Here is a 16,198-nt window from a genome sequence, read left to right as displayed (position 1 = left end):
TTAGCACAATAATCACAATGGATTAGGGTCCATCTTAATGATCTCATTTAACTTTATTAGCTCTATGAAGACCTTATTTCCAAATAAGTTAACATTCTAAGGTACTAGAAGTTAGGATGTCAGGACACGGTTCATCCCAGCACAGTTGATTACAGGGGTGAGGAGTATTTGTTAAGAAAACCAGGTACTGTTAACAACAAATGTTGGCGAGGTTGCGGAGAAAGGGGAACCCTCCATCACTGCTGGTGGGAATGCAAATTAGTTCAACCGTTGTGGAAAGCAGTATGGAGGTTCCTCAAAAAGCTCAAAATAGAAATACCATTTGACCCAGGAATTCCACTTCTAGGAATTTACCCTAAGAATACAGCAGCCCAGTTTGAAAAAGACAGATGCAACCCTATGTTTATCGCAGCACTATTTACAATAGCCAAGAAATGGAAGCAACCTAAGTGTCCATCAGTAGATGAATGGATAAAGAAGATGTGGTACAGATACACAATGGAATATTATTCACCTATAAGAAGAAAACAAATCCTACCATTTGCAACAACATGGATGGAACTAGAGGGCATTATGCTCAGTGAAATAAGCCAGGTGGAGAAAGACAAGTGCCAAACAATTTCACTCATATGTGGAGTATAAGAACAAAGAAAAACTGAAGGAACAAAACATTAGCAGAATCACAAAACCCAAGAATGGACTAACAGTTACCAAAGGGAAAGGGACTGGGCAGAATGGGAGGGTAGGGAAGGATAGGGCGGGGAAAAAAAAAGGGGGCATTACGATTAGCATGTATAATGTGGGGGGGCACAGGGAGGGCTGTGCAACACAGAGAAGACAAGTAGTGAGTCTACAGCATCTTATTACGCTGATGGACAGTGACTGTAATGGGGTTTGTGGGGAGGGACTTGGTGAAGGGGGAGTCTAGTAACCATAATGTTCTTCATGTAATTGTAGATTAATGATAATAAAATGAATTAAAAAAAAAAAGAAAACCAGGTACAGTTGTAAAATTGGACTGACCAGTCTTGACTTTCTTCATCCCGCCTCCCCCTCTGGGGATTCCCTCTCCCTGTGGCTGTCCTGATCGCTCCAAAGCTTGCCCACCTGGTCTTGATTCAATCACTCACTCGCAGCCTCAGTGCCAGTACGTATGGTTGGGCTCTTCCTTCTGTCCTCTGTCTTTTCATCCCCTACTCATTCTTCAAGTAGAGCCAAATGCTCTACTCACTTAAATATCACCACCTCTGTGACGTCTTCCCTGTCTGTCCCTGAAGTGGCTGGGTTTCCCATGAACTCGAGTTTCCCTATGGTACCACAGTGATTCCTCTGGGTGTCCCTGCCTGTCCTCACTATGAGGGGACATGCCGACTCCTCTGTGGCCTCCCCTCCCCAACCCCTACCCCCATCCCCAGTGCTGAGTAAATGAGTAAATGACACAGAATAAATGATCAGGACACAGTCATCACGGAAATATTAGATGTCTGCTGTGACCGTAGCTCCATGATGGAGATGCGGGGATGAGTAAGACCCAGGGCATCACCTCAGAGGGCTTGCAGTCAGGGGCCTGGGGTATCAGGTGCTGTGTTGTTTGAGTTCTTCAGAGGCAGAACCTAAGGCAAAGGCTTGCGGGCAGGTCGTTTACTTCAGGTGATTCTAGCAAACTGGAGTGGAACAGGGGAGGGTGAGACAGGGAGGGAGGGAATGGGGAGATTACAAAAATGTGCCCAATTTTCCACTCTTCCCCTAAAAAGAAAGATTCCCCCCCCACCCCGCCCAAATCCTGAATCTGGGCTTGGCCATGTGATTTGCTTTGGCTAATGGAGATAGTTGTTGTGTTGGTCTGGGCCTTCCAGGAAGCAGATGACAACAAATGTCTATTATTTAAGCTGCCCAGTCAATGGTCCTTTGTTACAGCAGCCACGGCAAACTAATACAGTCAGTCATACCCCCTGTGGCTGGAGGTCTGCACGGCCCGTTCTCATGGTGCCGTATGAGCTGAAGCGACACACACAAAGGTTTGGGAGGTGGCTCTTCACTGGGATTTGCTTGCTTTCCGCTTTGGAAACCCTGTTTCTGCCACGTAAGTAAGACACAAGGCTCAGTTTCCCCTGGTACTCCCACTGACAGCCGGTCCACCACCTGGCACCGGAGACCATCCTAGACTGACATCTCTTGGCCAGTCCGCCATCTGACCACAGACGCATAAGCAAGTTCAGCCAAGATCAGCCTAACTCAGCCCAGAAGAGCCTCCCACTGACCCACAGACTGAAGAGCTAAATAAAACTCTGGTGTGGCTTTTTACAGATACAGTTGTAGCAAATCGAGAATAGCTTTACCCTAACAGAGATAAAAGCAGTTGAGGGTGTGCTATCGAACTGGTTTATCAATGTGGGTTCAACCCCACTGGAGACACTCCAGGCAGCTGTGTAGGTTATATGTCAATGCTGTGACTCCGGATGGCAAGAGGCTGTGGGAGGTACTCAGTGGTTCTCATCCCTCGTAGCCGAGAGCTGCCCCCGTGGGCTTTAACTCTGATGGATTTCTAGGCCATGGGGCCCAGCCAGTGGCCATCATTTCAGAGAAAGCCCTGAGGTAGAGAAGTTCAGAGGCCAGACAGCCCTTAAGACGAGAGGCCATCAGTGTTCTTGGGGACTATCCTTCCCTGCAGGGGCTGAGGTCAGCGGTGGGCCGAGAGAAGGTGGGTGAGCACAGAGGGCTTCTGCTGCAGATGGGGTCTGGGTTACGACAGGCCCAGAGCAATGATAGAAGTGTGGCATGCATGAGGGAGACCAGACCGCCTTAGGGAGCGGATCCGGGAGAGCTGTGCGGACCGCTGACTGTGACGCAGTATGATGGCCATTCTTACTCTAACCAGGGGGATGACTTTGATGTTGAAGATCTCAAGCAAAGGCAGGGGGCAGACGCGGACTCCCAGCAGCCTGCCTGGGAAGCTGGAACTGCTGCCTGGAGGAGGCTGCCTGCTCTGTCATGTGTGGCCGTGCTCCCGCCTCTGTGGAGCCAGGGATTACAGCACGAGACAAGGGCTCGGTAGCCAGGCTTATGCACTCAGGGATCAAATCTTTTAAATGGCCAAGCCAGCGGAGGAATAGGGATGTGTGCCTGTATTTGTTTAGAGACAGGGATTCATAGATCAAAGGTTTGGGAGCAGTGTTTCCTGGGCATGCTTTTTTTTTTTTAAACCAGAACTCATCATGAGAAGGCATGAATTTCAAAGAAGTGGTGGTCTGTAGGCACTGGCAGAGCTGGGTGTGTGTATGAACCCCCTGCAACACTTTCCCAGGGTGTTCAGGGTACAGCCAGTGCCACCTGGGCAATGCATGGAGGGAGGGGTAGAACATTCTCCCCTGGGGGAGCTGTAAAGCTCATTAGCATATTCATCTCCCCCAGAGGATGGGCAGGAAGGAGAGCTGCCTAACCCACATTTCCCTAAGGCACTCAGTGGTAGGGCCTTGTGTTGGCAGATCCCAGCTAACTTCCCCAGGAACACTTGGCAGAGCCTGGACTGCAGGAATCAGTCACAAAGCCATTCCCTTGATGGGTATGTGGGCCCAGGGGAGACGAGACTTGCTTGAGGATGCGGCGGAAGGAACACTGGCCCGGGAACCAGAAGGTCTGGACCCTGGACCGGCTTGGTGCTGTCTCGCTCTTGATCTGGGCAAGCCACTTGCCCTCTGTGGGTTTCAATCTGTCCAATCCTTTCTGTTTCTCATCTGTAAAGTAATAGCCTGGCACCTACGACAACTCTAGGCTGTAATTGTGACGACAATGACGACGATGCTCTGGGCTTTGTGTCTATGATGTCACCACATCATTTACAGTATTGTCATTTACTTGTTGTGTCTCTACCAGGAACTATGCTAAGTGCTTTCAACACATTACTCATTTTAATCTTCAAAACAACCACTAAAACTGGCATTATTCTCCCCATTTTACAGATGGAAAAACAGAGGCTCAGGGAATTTATGTTACTTTTCTAAGGCCTCAAAGCCAGTAAACAGCTAAGTCAGGACTGAATCCCAGCCTGAAATCATATTATGATAAAAGGGGCACTCCTTCTTGGGGTGTCTCCCCAGGAGAGACTGGGGATCTCTTTATTGGCTGCCTGACCTACAGGCCCACCCTCCATCACTCTCTGACACTGCCTCTGGTTAAATAATCTTCGTAGCCCTTGTTGCGACTGGACATTAAATTTTATGTCTGTGGTCTGTCTGGACAGTAGAATGTAAACACCGGGAGGACAGGGTTCTTGACTTGTCTTCTAACAGTGGTATTCTCAGTGCCTACAGCCCTAGAATCCTCCCAATATTTATTGCATAAATGTATGAGTGAACACCTCCTGCATGCTAGTGAATATGCTCCATCCTACAGATATAAGAGTCATCAAGGTAGACTATTTCTGTGTTGGGATAAAGCTTGTCTAAAGGTTCTATCCATTCTTTCCCTCCCTCCTTTTCAACAAAATATGTATCAAGGACATTTTTTTTAACCACTGGTGCTCTGTGCAGAGGTCTGGAGATGTCTCACTCTTATTTTTCTCAAGAAGTTCACAGTTATTCAGAGGAGCAAGACGCGTGGACAGATGATGAAAATACAATTTTAGAAGTTAGAATTCAGAAAAGTTCTAGAAACTCTGTATGAGGAGGGAGTAAATAACTGTACCTAGGGGTCATGAAAGCTTTTGGAGATATGGGCATTAATATTCTTGGATGAATAGGCACTTGCTGGGCGGACTCGGAGCCATGCATTTCTCTGGGTCCAGGGCGGCCTGAGGGTCTAGGTGGGGGAAAGTGAGCACACAGGTGTGCCGGGTGTGTGGCCCATAGCCTCCTTCAAAGGCCTTCCACACCACCCTCCGTGCGTCCTCGGGACTTGTCTTCCTTGCGTCCTTCGCCCATGGGCTGCTCACCTGAGGAGGGTATGGGTCACATTTTTGCAGACCCCTGGGATTATTCCTTCATCTTTTTCTTTTTTTTGTTTACCTACAACACACCACCCAGTTGCCTGCTTGCATAGCGCATCAGCTCATGTGGGGATGGAACTCGCTTCCTCTCGCCATTACTGAGGACGTTGTCAAAGGATTGCCTTTTTTCTTATTATTGTGTTAAGGTATCACCTTTCTTCTGCCCTTGCAACTGCCACACTAGCGCTCCCGCTTTCCGAGGGCTGCAGCAGGATGGAGGAGGAGAGAAGGCTGTGAGATTCAGAGTCAGCCTGATGCAGGTTCTCATCCCAGCTCTGCCACTTGGTTAGGGTCCAGTCAGGGAAGTAGAACCCCTGCCTGGAAGTTCAAAAGAGAGCACTTATTGTGGGGATGTAGTTGCAAAGGTGTTGGAAGGGCTGAAGGGACAAATGGACGGGAAGAGAGCCCCGTGTGAGCCACAGGAAGCCGCTCTCGTCCCTAGGGACAGAGGGACAAATGGAGGAGGTGGTGGGGTCACAGAGGAAATGCAGCCCCTGACAGCTGCTGCCTGAAGCAGATGCCCTGCTTCCGCCTCGCCCTGCCCACCAGTCTTCTGTCTGTATCTCCCATTGACCAAAACCAGAAGGAAGGCTGTTGGCAAGGGAGCCTCAAACTTAGTTCCTGAACTCAGCTCCCCATGGTACAGAGCAGAGCAAGAAAGCGTGGGGATGCGGTCAGAGTCCCAGTTTCTTTCTCTACCAAATAATCCTCTCCTGATGAGCCATCACTTCGCTGACTCCTGGACCGATGGACACTCCACATACTCTCTAGACACATGGGCAGATGCCACAGTGGGTCAAGCTCACAGATGACGGCTCTTACCGATGGCAATCTCATGCTTCTGACTCCAGGGGCTGGGTTTACGGTTTACCAGGAGGTCATGTTTATACTTACCTATCCCTTATTCCAGTTCTCATAAGGCAATTTCATAATTTAATTTAATCTTACATAGAGCAATGAGACATGGGTGTGGAAAGAAAGCTGAGTCCTTTAGAAAGCCCATAAATCTGAGTTGCTAAAAAAGTTGCTTTCAAATTGATGTGGGAGAGACAACTGTAGACTGTTTCTTAAAAACTACTGAAAATTCAAACAGGTCTTCATTCAGGTCGCTCCGCGAGTGTCCTTAAGTCACCACTGTATTTTAAACAGTGTCACAGGGGTAGCTTATGAAAAATAAAGTGAGGGTCTGATCAACAGAGTAACACTGAAAGAAAAGCTCTTGATTTCCATAAAAAGGTGAAATGAATGCACATTCATATTTCAAAATAAAATATCTGTAATAAATGTACCATTTCTCATTCCCGCCTGAACTTTAATGACTTAATTAATCTACAGAACCAGCTGGGGCTGCCGAGGGTGCGCTGCAAGGACAAAGCACCCCTGATCCTCACTGGCTTGGAACAGGGGAGGTTTATTCCTGCTTATGCTTCCTGAGCACTCCAGAGCTCAGGCTTGCGGGTTGGCCTCTCTCTGAGATGCTGCTGATTTTGTGGCAGAAGGACAAGAGAAAGACAGTGAACCATGAGCTGGCTCTAAAAGCTTCTGCTTGGAGGTGATGCCCATCACTGCCATCCCTGTTTCATGGGCTAAATGAAGTCACATGATCACTCCTGAATTGACCTGGTTGAGGAAGTACATCCTCCCCAGGGATGGGCTATGTTGTGGAGTATCCCCACGGGCCACAGCCCCCCCTGCTTTTAACAAGGGACTTTCTGTTCTATCTTACAGGACTACTCCTTGGATTAAATAGTATTAGCAATTGGCCAACAGTCGTCGTGTGCTGAGCACTGTGCTAGGAGCTTTGCATTCATAACCTACTACCCTCTTACAGCAGGCCTAGAAGTGGACATCTTCAGCCCCATGGCACAGATGAAGGACGCTGAGGAAAGGCTTGGCTGAAGGCCCAAGGCAAGTCCATGGTGGAGCCCGGACTGGAACCCAGGCTCCCCGCCTCCAGAGGCGACTCGGAAGCACTGTGCTCCAATTGAAAGAATTAATAGAGATTGTTTTGCTCAGTGACTGAAAACTTGCAGCATTCTAAACTCTTTTCACCCTTCTTGTCTGGCTGCACTGGACTTGCCAGGAGAGAGAAGAGTGCAGAAGGCCCCCTTCCCCTCTGAATGCTGCTTGTGTGCAGGGGGAAGAAGAAGACGGGAGGGGCTGGGGCGCGCCATATAGCAGAGGGCACACTAGCTTTACAGTGACCCGGGACAATGGGCTTTCTCATCCCTTCGTGAACATTCTCTTAAAAGCTGGAAAAAACGGCACTCTGCTGTCTGGCTTTCACAGCGGGGGAGAGCCATTTGGGATGTGCTTGAGTCCAAATAGCTTCTTGGGAGATGCTTGGACTGGCCAGAGAAACATCTGATGGGCTTTTAAGACTCTCAAAGACTGGAAGAGACCAGAACCGTGCATTCCTCCCCGAGCTCCGCTTGCCCTCTCTGTCTGTAGCTGACCGCCATCCACCTGTCAGGCTTGTTCCGGTGTTTATGTGCAGTCAGGGCTTCAGTGCTGGGATCTGGGTACAGACAAATTGGCGCTGTTTCTTAAAATAACCCCAGATCTAAGTGGCTTTCAGCATTTTGGTGAGTGGACAAACAGGAGAAATATGATGATTCTGAAAGTGGAGGTGGCTCATTCCCGAGGGACCAAATTCAGGTGCGGTCCTCTCCCCGGCCATGCTCGCGGCCTGGGCCTCCCACTGGTCCCGGGCACCTGCCGCTCTCCTCCCGTTCAGGACAGTAGGTATCTTGAAGTGCGGAGCATCCCCAGAATACACTGCGCTGTTTCATGTTTCCGCCCCTCCGCTCACTCACATTCTTGCAGGATGCCCTTTTCTCCCTTCTTTGTCTTATGTATTCCTACACTCCTTCAAGGTCCAGCCGAGGTGTCTCCTCCTCCAGGAAGCCATCCCTGTTCTCCATCACCCTCCCTGCTAACACGGGGCCAGCTGCCTTTCCTCTGAGCTTTCATGGCTCATTCTTGATGTTTGTCTCTCAGCTTTCTTCCCCCTGGACCGAGCTCCTTGATAGCAGCTCCGTGATCCCTCACTTGCCCTGAGTGGAGAATCTGTGCATGATGGATTGTCTGTCAGCTGAATGATTACGCTAAGACCCCACCAACTCAAGTAACCAGATTTGGGGTGCGGGAATCTTACTGACCTTGCTGGGGTGCAGGGGCCAGGTTGCCCAGGTCAGCCTTAGGCTGGATGGAAGATCTGGCCAGAATTCAAGATCACCCAAATCTTTGCCAGCTGTCAGGGGCCAGAATGGTTTTTCCAAGAAATATGCAAGGAGGCCGGCCACCTGTGTGCGGCTTTGGGCTGAAGTCACAGCAGAGCACCCTCACCCTGTGGGTGGGACTGGGCACCAGGGCCTATGAGCCCCTGAATCGGTCTGCCCAGGCCTCCTCCCTCCCCTCTCTCTTCTGCACTTCTGCCGTGCGCCCTTCCAGGCGGCTGGTTGGCTCAGAGCTGGATGGAACCGTGGATAGTCTGCGATCTCCGGGAGGTCTCCAGGGCTCTGTGCTTCACAGGCAGAAGCCAGGCTGTCACAGTGCCTTGGCGAGAGTAGGGCCCCCCCTTTCTGGCCTTGTGCCCACTCCTTCTCCAGCCACCCTGCACAGTCGCCCTTATCTGCAGCCCAGACTTTTATCAGGAAACCAGTTTCCATTCTGATGAGGCACCGGGCGCCCTGGGACCGGCACAAGTCTACCCTGGTGTCCTTGGCAGCCGGCACATCACATGCCTGTCTGTCAGGAGCTTTTCATCCCATTCAAACTCTGAAGCCCTGGGTTGGGTTTTTGGTGATGCTCTGCCTGCATCAGCCACAGGGGGAGCCGGCCAGGCTTTGGGGAGAGCGGTGGTATCGCTTTCGAGGGGCTGTGCTTGGCTGGCAAGGCTGGAGCAGTTCTAGAAAAGTGGGCATCGCAGAAGCCACTGCAGGATGGGGCAGAGTAACCCTTATCACCCCTAAGTCCCTTACCCTCTTCTTTTTTTTAAAAAATGTTCAAGCAGTTTTATTCATAACAGTCAAAAGCTGGAAATGACCCAAATGTCAATAGTTAAACAAACTGGTACAACCAAACTGTGGAATACTACTCAGCAATAAAAAAGGATTGACTATTAACACACATAACCTAGAATTCCAACCCAAATGGGTCTCAATCCATCAACAATAAAAGAACAAACTTAAATTCTTACCCTCTTCTTTAATCCAGGCATAGGGCAGATGCTTCACTACTTTTTCTCTTTTGTTTTTCACAACAAATGGTTGATGTAGGGATGTGGTTTTCCATATGAGGAAACTGAGGCCTGGAAGGACAGGCAGCCCTTGGGACGTGGCTTGGAGGATAGCTAGAGTTTTCCAGGTAAAAGAGATGGAAGGGCATTCAAGGCAGAGGGAACAGCAACTGTAAAATCTTAGAGTGGTAAAGGCATGGGCAAGAATGTGGGGCTAGGGCAGAGGGTTCAAAGAGGTGGGTGTGGGGCAGCAGGCACAGGCCACAGGGTGAAGGGCCCTATGGGCCACAGGAAGGAGCTGCAATGGGGAGTCACGAAGTTTTGAGCAGGGACATGACATGACATGTCCGTGCTCTAGACTGATCACTCTGCTACAGTGGGGATAGTGGCTTGAGCCACACGCCTGTTCCCTTGTGTGGTGTTGTCATGTGTTGTGGGGCCTCTGAGTAGTGGCACCTTCCCCTTTGCTTGTAAGTCCCTTTTCTTACCAGTGGTTTCCTCCAGTGAGAGCCCACCTCCTCCAAGAAGCCTTCTCTGATTCTTTCAGTGGGTTAGGTGCCCTTCCTTATTTCCATAATCCCCCTCTTCCCCCCGCCAGCAGCATTACCCCAGAGCACTGAAACTGGGCACCTGGGGCCTTTCTCATCACACTTCGCTCTCTGCAGTGGCAGGGGGCCCAGTGGATTCCTCTTTTTATTCCCAAGCTGGCCACACTCAGATTGCTCCTAACTGTGGTTTTTTGAGTAAATGGAAAGAGAGAGCAGAGACAGAGCTTGCTGGTAAAATTTCTTCCAGAGTGATATGCTTTGCCCTAGCTCTTACCAACCTACCAGCAAGATCACGTTCTGCGTCCTGCCCAGTTTATGAGGCACTTTCTGACTTCCTGAGGTTCTAAATGTGGTTTTGCATTTAGAAGAGAGACTTGGGCATTCTTCCACAGTCTCTTGCACCCACAGATAAAGATCGCCCGCAGGTAGGATGAGGCCTTATATCTCAGTCCGGGAGGAAGGCTTTCTCTCCCCTTTTTGCAGCCCGCTCCAAAGTGGGCAGTGAAGTGAGCCCCTGAGCAACACTGATTCAGCTCGTGAATTTCTCCCCTCTATGTTACTTGGACTTGGGCCCAGCCACTGGACAGGTAGATTGGGTCAGTTGGTCAATAGGCACTTTGAGAGGTCAGGAATCTATTTGGGCTTGGGGTCAGAGCTGCCCTGCAAATCTTAGAGGGTGCCATCAACACAGAAATAGGGGCAACATGATGGCTTGGCTCGGACCAGCCCAGGCGGCATTAGCGCCATCTTGTATTGGACACCTGGGACTCACTGCAGTTCTGGGAGAGGGAAACACCTGGGTTTGGGCCAACTGGCTTCTCTTGGGAGGCTTGTGATGCAAATGAGAAGAAAAGAGGCAGTCTGCGTGCCTGGGGTTGGTTCTAGTTTGCCCAACTGAGAAACGCTCTTCGTGTTTTTGACCTGATGTGGCATGGTGAAATGAGCGTCAGACTAGGACTTAAAGAGTATTTGGCTCAAATATGAGCCCCATCTTTCATCCACTGGGAAATCATGAGCAGGTCCCAGACTTCAGAGTAATTTTCTAGCTGATGTAAATGGTACAAATGGGCAAATAATCCCTGCCTTACCGCTTCCTGGTGGGGGCGCATGGGAAGCCCTTGGGCACCACATCCTGCTGTCCCCAGTCCCTTCCCAGGCCCAGCTGTCCTGCTGCTGATTCACAGGGGCCCTGGCGCCGGGCAGAGGCTGGGAGCACCTGCCTAGTGGGGGCTGGAGGGGACGGGTCGGCTCTGCAGAGATGCCTTTCCGTGTAAACAGAAACACTGCTGGCCGCTGGGAGGAGCGGATACAGGGAGGTGGGTCCTGTGCACACTGTGGTGTGGGGAGAAGGGAGCGGAGTGGTTAGAGGAGAGGAGAGGAACTGGGGAGGCGGGGGAGGCTGGGGAGGGAAAGCAGCAGAGCAAATTCCAAACAGCACTTCAGCCTGGCCTGCAGGGCTCTCCACAACCTGCCCTTCCCAACAGGATAAGTCATTTAACCTCACTGGTTAAATGGTGAGACTACTGGCCAGGCCATCGTGAGGATGACAGGCAGTTCATTTCTGGCACTGAGCACAGCTCAGCGAATTCTAAGCACTGCTTTAGTGTCGGTGGTTCTCACCGATGCTGACCCGCACAGTGCTAACCGACCCTCCTGGCCGAATTTACCCACGTGATGTGCTGTTAAACCAGCTCTCCCCATTCTAGCTTGTGCGTGAAGATACCCTAGAGATCACGTCATCCAGCCGACTGATTTTGCAGGTGGCATTTGAGATCCAGGGGTGACAGTCTGATCCTAGTCTTACATTGCTGTTCTCTGACCACCCAGTCCAAAGTCACAACCCAGACACTTCCAGGCCTGTCACCAGGTTCTAATCATCTGCCATGCATTCATCACCATTTAATTTGCTTAAATGGTGACCTATTTATTTGATTTGTGATTAATTTGTGACATATCTATTTGATTATTATTTTCCATGTCCCTCCACTTGAATGTCGGTTTCATGAAAGCTGGAAATTTTCTTCTTTAGCATCATTTTCCTGGTGCCTGGGCAATAGTAGAGCCACAGTAAGTTTCCCGTGAATACATGGACTGCAGTTACAGGGTGGTGAGCAGCCGTTTTATGGGTTACAGCTGCCAACTTTATGACCCTGGGCAAGCTGCTTTTCTAAGTCTTAGTTTCTTCTGAGGTTGAAAGTGGGGACCACGAAACCTAGAGACACAGCATGAGCTCTGGCATCACCACGAGGGCCTCAGGGAGTTGCCACAAGGGATACGAGTTTTGTAAATTCATCAGGGTCTGACTTTTAGCCTTAAAGATGAAATCTCCTTGGTACCTGAGGATTAGTTGAGCTGGGAGATGACTCATTCTTACCATTCTGACAAGAGACTGATACATACACCACACATGACAATTTACTAATCTTTGCTATGAAAAGTAGAATTATTAAGAAAAATGAGATTCCGAATTGGTTTAACCAGTTTGTTGGAAGCCATATTATAATGAGAAGGTTGCCAGGGCATTACGGAACGAGAAAAAGGGGTATGAGTTAATTGACATAAATATTTGCCATTTCTGGCATCTGGTTTTCACAGTTACGCAATCATTTCCAAAATAACAAGCCACGGGACAGGTTGAGTCAGTGGGTCGGTAGGTACCTGGAGGGGTCAGCGGGCTGTGTGCCCTTTAGTACTTAGAGCCTCACTTTCAGGATCCACAGCCGATCATCATCCCCTTGGGACGGACAGCCTGCCTTGGGGCTGCCACCTTTACAGTTGTCTTTGGAGCACACCTTTTCCTTTCCCTTCTGGGTTGCTGGGAACTCCCTCCCTGATTCTAGGTGGCTGTGGGGGAGTTGTCCCTTACATGGCACCACCCCTAGCCCTCTTCCTGGCCCACCACTTCTGAGTTGAGCTTATGAGCAGTTCATCCTCCCTGGCCACTGTGATTGACTCACGGATGCGCATGTGACCTGAGCAGGGCAGTCAGAATCTTCCTAAGGCTGACCTCCGGGCCCAGAGGGGGGTGGGTCGTTTGCAAAGCCCACCCCACAGGAACCTTCCCATCCCACCCTCCACTGCTAGTGACTCTAGAAGCCTCCCATCAAGAGGTGGGGTCCATTTCCCTCCCCTTGATTTTGGGTGGTCCCATGACTTGGTCTGATCAATTGAAGAGATGCAGTGGGAGTCCCAAGCCTCCGCCCGTAGAGGCCTTGCAGAGCCTGCTTTGACTCTCGTAGAGCTCTGCTGCTTCGTGAAGAAGCCAGGCTGTGGGACCTCTCTGAGGCTGAAACACTTCATGCCGAGACATAGACCATGCAGACAGAGGCCCAGCCATCCCAGATCTCACCATCCCGGTGGAGGCCTCTGATGAGGTGTGAATGAGGCACCCGTGACCAAGTGACCTCAGCTGACACCATCTGCCCACAAAGGTCCCACTGAATGCCAAGGACCACACATGGGCCTGAAGGACGGCCCAGCTGATCCTTGCCCGATGCACTGACCCACAGATCTGTGAGCAGAAAGCCGGCTGTTCTTTAAAGCCACTAAATTGTGGGGGTATTGCTCCACAGCAACAGATAACTTGGGAAAGAGATTTTTCGCCCACTGGATGGTGAAGCTGAGAAGGTGCCAGGCTGGTGCTGCAGGAAACTCAAGCAGAGAAAGCCAAGCAGAGACCAACAGGACCAAGAGATGGCAGAGATGGTGTTGGAACCACAAATGGTATCATTTGTGCCCACAAATCCAGCCCAAATTGAACCTGGTTGTCTTCCTAGACTTCCTACTTAAGCAGATGAAAAACTTCTTTAATTTTTAAGCTAGTATGAGTTGGGATTCTGTTACCTGCAACCAAGAGTACTAGCTGGTACGCATTCATTAGTGGGTGCGTTCTATGCAATTAGGTTTCAGCCAAAGTTTACTGACTTGGTGATTTCCAATATTTTTAAACTTAATTCCCACATCTGTCAAAATTTCCTCATTTCAAAAAATTTCCTTATATATAATTAATGTATTAATTTAGCAGCTGTCTGTTAGCACTTACTATGTGCAAGGAGCTGTGGTAACTGCTGGAGGTTTAGCAGGTGATACGACATATCCAGTGTCCCTAGTGTCCAATCCAGACTCTTTCATTAGAATTGTAAGCTTCAAGAAGAAAAAGAAATGGACCTTTTGAGAGTGTGCACAACCTACCTACCTACAGTCTTTTTGCAAGAACCGAAGGGGATCATATGTGTGAAAACACCTAACATAGTTTCAGCACAAAAATATTTATGTTTATCTTTACCCATGGAATAAAACTTGAGCCCATTTCTGAAGTATCTGCTCTGGTCACTGAAAACACCTTCTTTTAGCTGTTCTTTTCTGCTTCTGGATCAACAATGAAATGCAGCATTCTCAGTTCGCCGGGCGGTGAGGATGTGAGCAGCTGAGGGGGGCCCGCTCTAAATTCAGGAGGCACATAGCCGCGCACTGCTGCAGGATCGGGCTCCCGACACACTTCTGAAATATTGCCTCTGTGTTCACCGCCCACACTTCTTGCTGAGAAGCCAACTTCTTTATATCCTTTGCCTTTATTACTTCCAAGCTCTACTTACCGGCTGAGACAAACGGCAGTCCCCAAATGCTGTGATTTAATGAGAGGAAATTTACTTGACTTAATGTACAAATTTGCCAGGGGAAGGGATTCCGATAAGGATGATCACATCCACATCTTGTGTAAATTACAGCCAATGTCTGAAACTGTGAGCAGCAGCCATGTGCCTGTCACTCAATGCGACCTCTGTCCTCTGGGGTTCACACCGGCTAATGGATGTTGAATGGAAGCAAAATGGGAAAAGGCCAATGTCTGAAACTGTGAGCAGCAGCCATGTGCCTGTCACTCAATGCGACCTCTGTCCTCTGGGGTTCACACCGGCTAATGGATGTTGAATGGAAGCAAAATGGGAAAAGGCCTGATTATAATGATCTGGCTCTCATTGTCTATCATTTCTTCAAATAAGTAGTATCAGAATAGGGTGTTTCTGCACAGACCTATGATTCAGCCATAGATGGAAGGTGCCAGGAAGCCTTGGTGCCAGGCCTGTTTAGGAAGTGGTATGGGTGCCACTCGTGGTTTTTCATAGTCTAGACCCAAACCATCAGCCATTCTTACCCTTATATCCCCCATGGTTGGCCACACCAACAGCTTGCTGTTCTCTGAATATGCCATTCCCATGTCACCGGCCTCCCCTTCTCAGTCTGATGAAATCCTAATTCTCTTCTGAGCTGCAGCTCACATGCTACCACTCAGAGGCATCTGTCCTCACTGCCCCGAGCCACAGTCATTCTCTCCTTGGGGGTCCCATCACGCCCTCTTTGTGTCTTTATCATGGCATCTATTTGTTCAGCAAATATGTAAGGGGCACTTAACAGGAACATGGGGTCCTGAGACGACTCAGTCATTTTCCTGTAGCATTTCAGAATCCAGTAGGGGAGACATTCAAGGAAAAACAGACCGTAATTCTAATGTGGTGACAAATCCCTCAACAAAGTGAATGCAGGCTTCTGTAGAAATCAACAGGAAAGAACCCGGCCAAGACTGGGGAATCATAGAAAGTTCTAGAGGCAGGGGTGCCTCACATGGTCTTTAAGGATGAATGAAAGTAATCCAAGTGAAGAGAAGGAGAAAGATGCTACGCAGAGAAACCCCCAGACCTGTGATTATCAGTGGCTTGCTTGCTTGCCCCTACATTTTCTCAGCCTCTTGATGCAAGAGATTGGTTTCATCCATTTGTGTGTCCCCATTACCTAGGGTAAGTGCACAGTAGTGCTCGGCAAATGTTTGCAGGATGAATGAAATAGGCTTTGAATGTTTATTCTGTTCTTGTTTGGGGGTGAGCAATGCTACGTCACTCAGTGAATAATGAGCAAATGTAACCAAAAATAATGGGCCTGTATCAGCTCTCTCTATATGGCCTAACAAACTGTTGCCAGTGGGTTTCAGCCCTGGGCAAGTTCACTCTTGGTTTGGTGAGACTGAAAAATGACAATGGAATGTTCTTGGGGTGAAAGTGTTTATACCCAACTTTATTCCCATGGTGGCAGGTCAAGTGCTGAATCGTGTCCACTCAGGGCGAGTCTGCATGCAGCCAGCTGGTCTCTGCCTCTGGGCCTCTTGCCCCCGCAGCCGTCCCAGTCTGTCCTGGGCGCTGCCCCCACCCCAGCCTCTGCTCTCCTGCAGCCTTGCAGCCCCGATCACTGGGCTGAGCTCTTTATTCTATAGACTCAGTAATAATGTATTGCTCACACGTGTGCAGTGAGCAGGCTGACCAGCATCAGGTAAGATTCCTGGCCACAGGTACTTTCATTTTCTCTATACAAACCATGTGAAAACATGGCAGTTTTAAGCAGCAATACCTTATGATTTCTTTGATTCCATGAATTGGT

General features: G+C 49.5%; 1 protein-coding gene across 5 annotated transcripts in view; it reads right to left on the bottom strand.

The window, feature by feature from the left end:
- SLC2A9 (solute carrier family 2 member 9) overlaps window positions 1-16,198 on the bottom strand; it is a 208,216-nt gene that overhangs the window by 7,249 nt on the left and 184,769 nt on the right. For 3 of the 5 annotated variants that reach the window (XR_012131823.1, XM_073237841.1, XM_073237849.1), the window contains one exon: window positions 5,136-14,396. The exons of the other annotated variants lie outside the window; for them this stretch is intronic. Coding sequence is in view for 2 of the 3 variants with exons in the window: in XM_073237841.1 (XP_073093942.1) it covers window positions 14,364-14,396 (33 nt within the window). In the remaining variant the exon portion in view is untranslated. Of the gene's footprint in view, window positions 1-5,135; window positions 14,397-16,198 lie in introns of those variants that run through there. 5 annotated transcript variants of the gene reach the window in all.

This window comes from Manis javanica, chromosome 5 (genome assembly GCF_040802235.1).
Source record: "Manis javanica isolate MJ-LG chromosome 5, MJ_LKY, whole genome shotgun sequence".
In the NCBI taxonomy this organism is placed as follows: domain Eukaryota; kingdom Metazoa; phylum Chordata; class Mammalia; order Pholidota; family Manidae; genus Manis; species Manis javanica.
The sequence above is the reverse complement of the archived record's forward strand: the minus strand, read 5'-3'. Positions and strand labels throughout refer to the sequence as shown.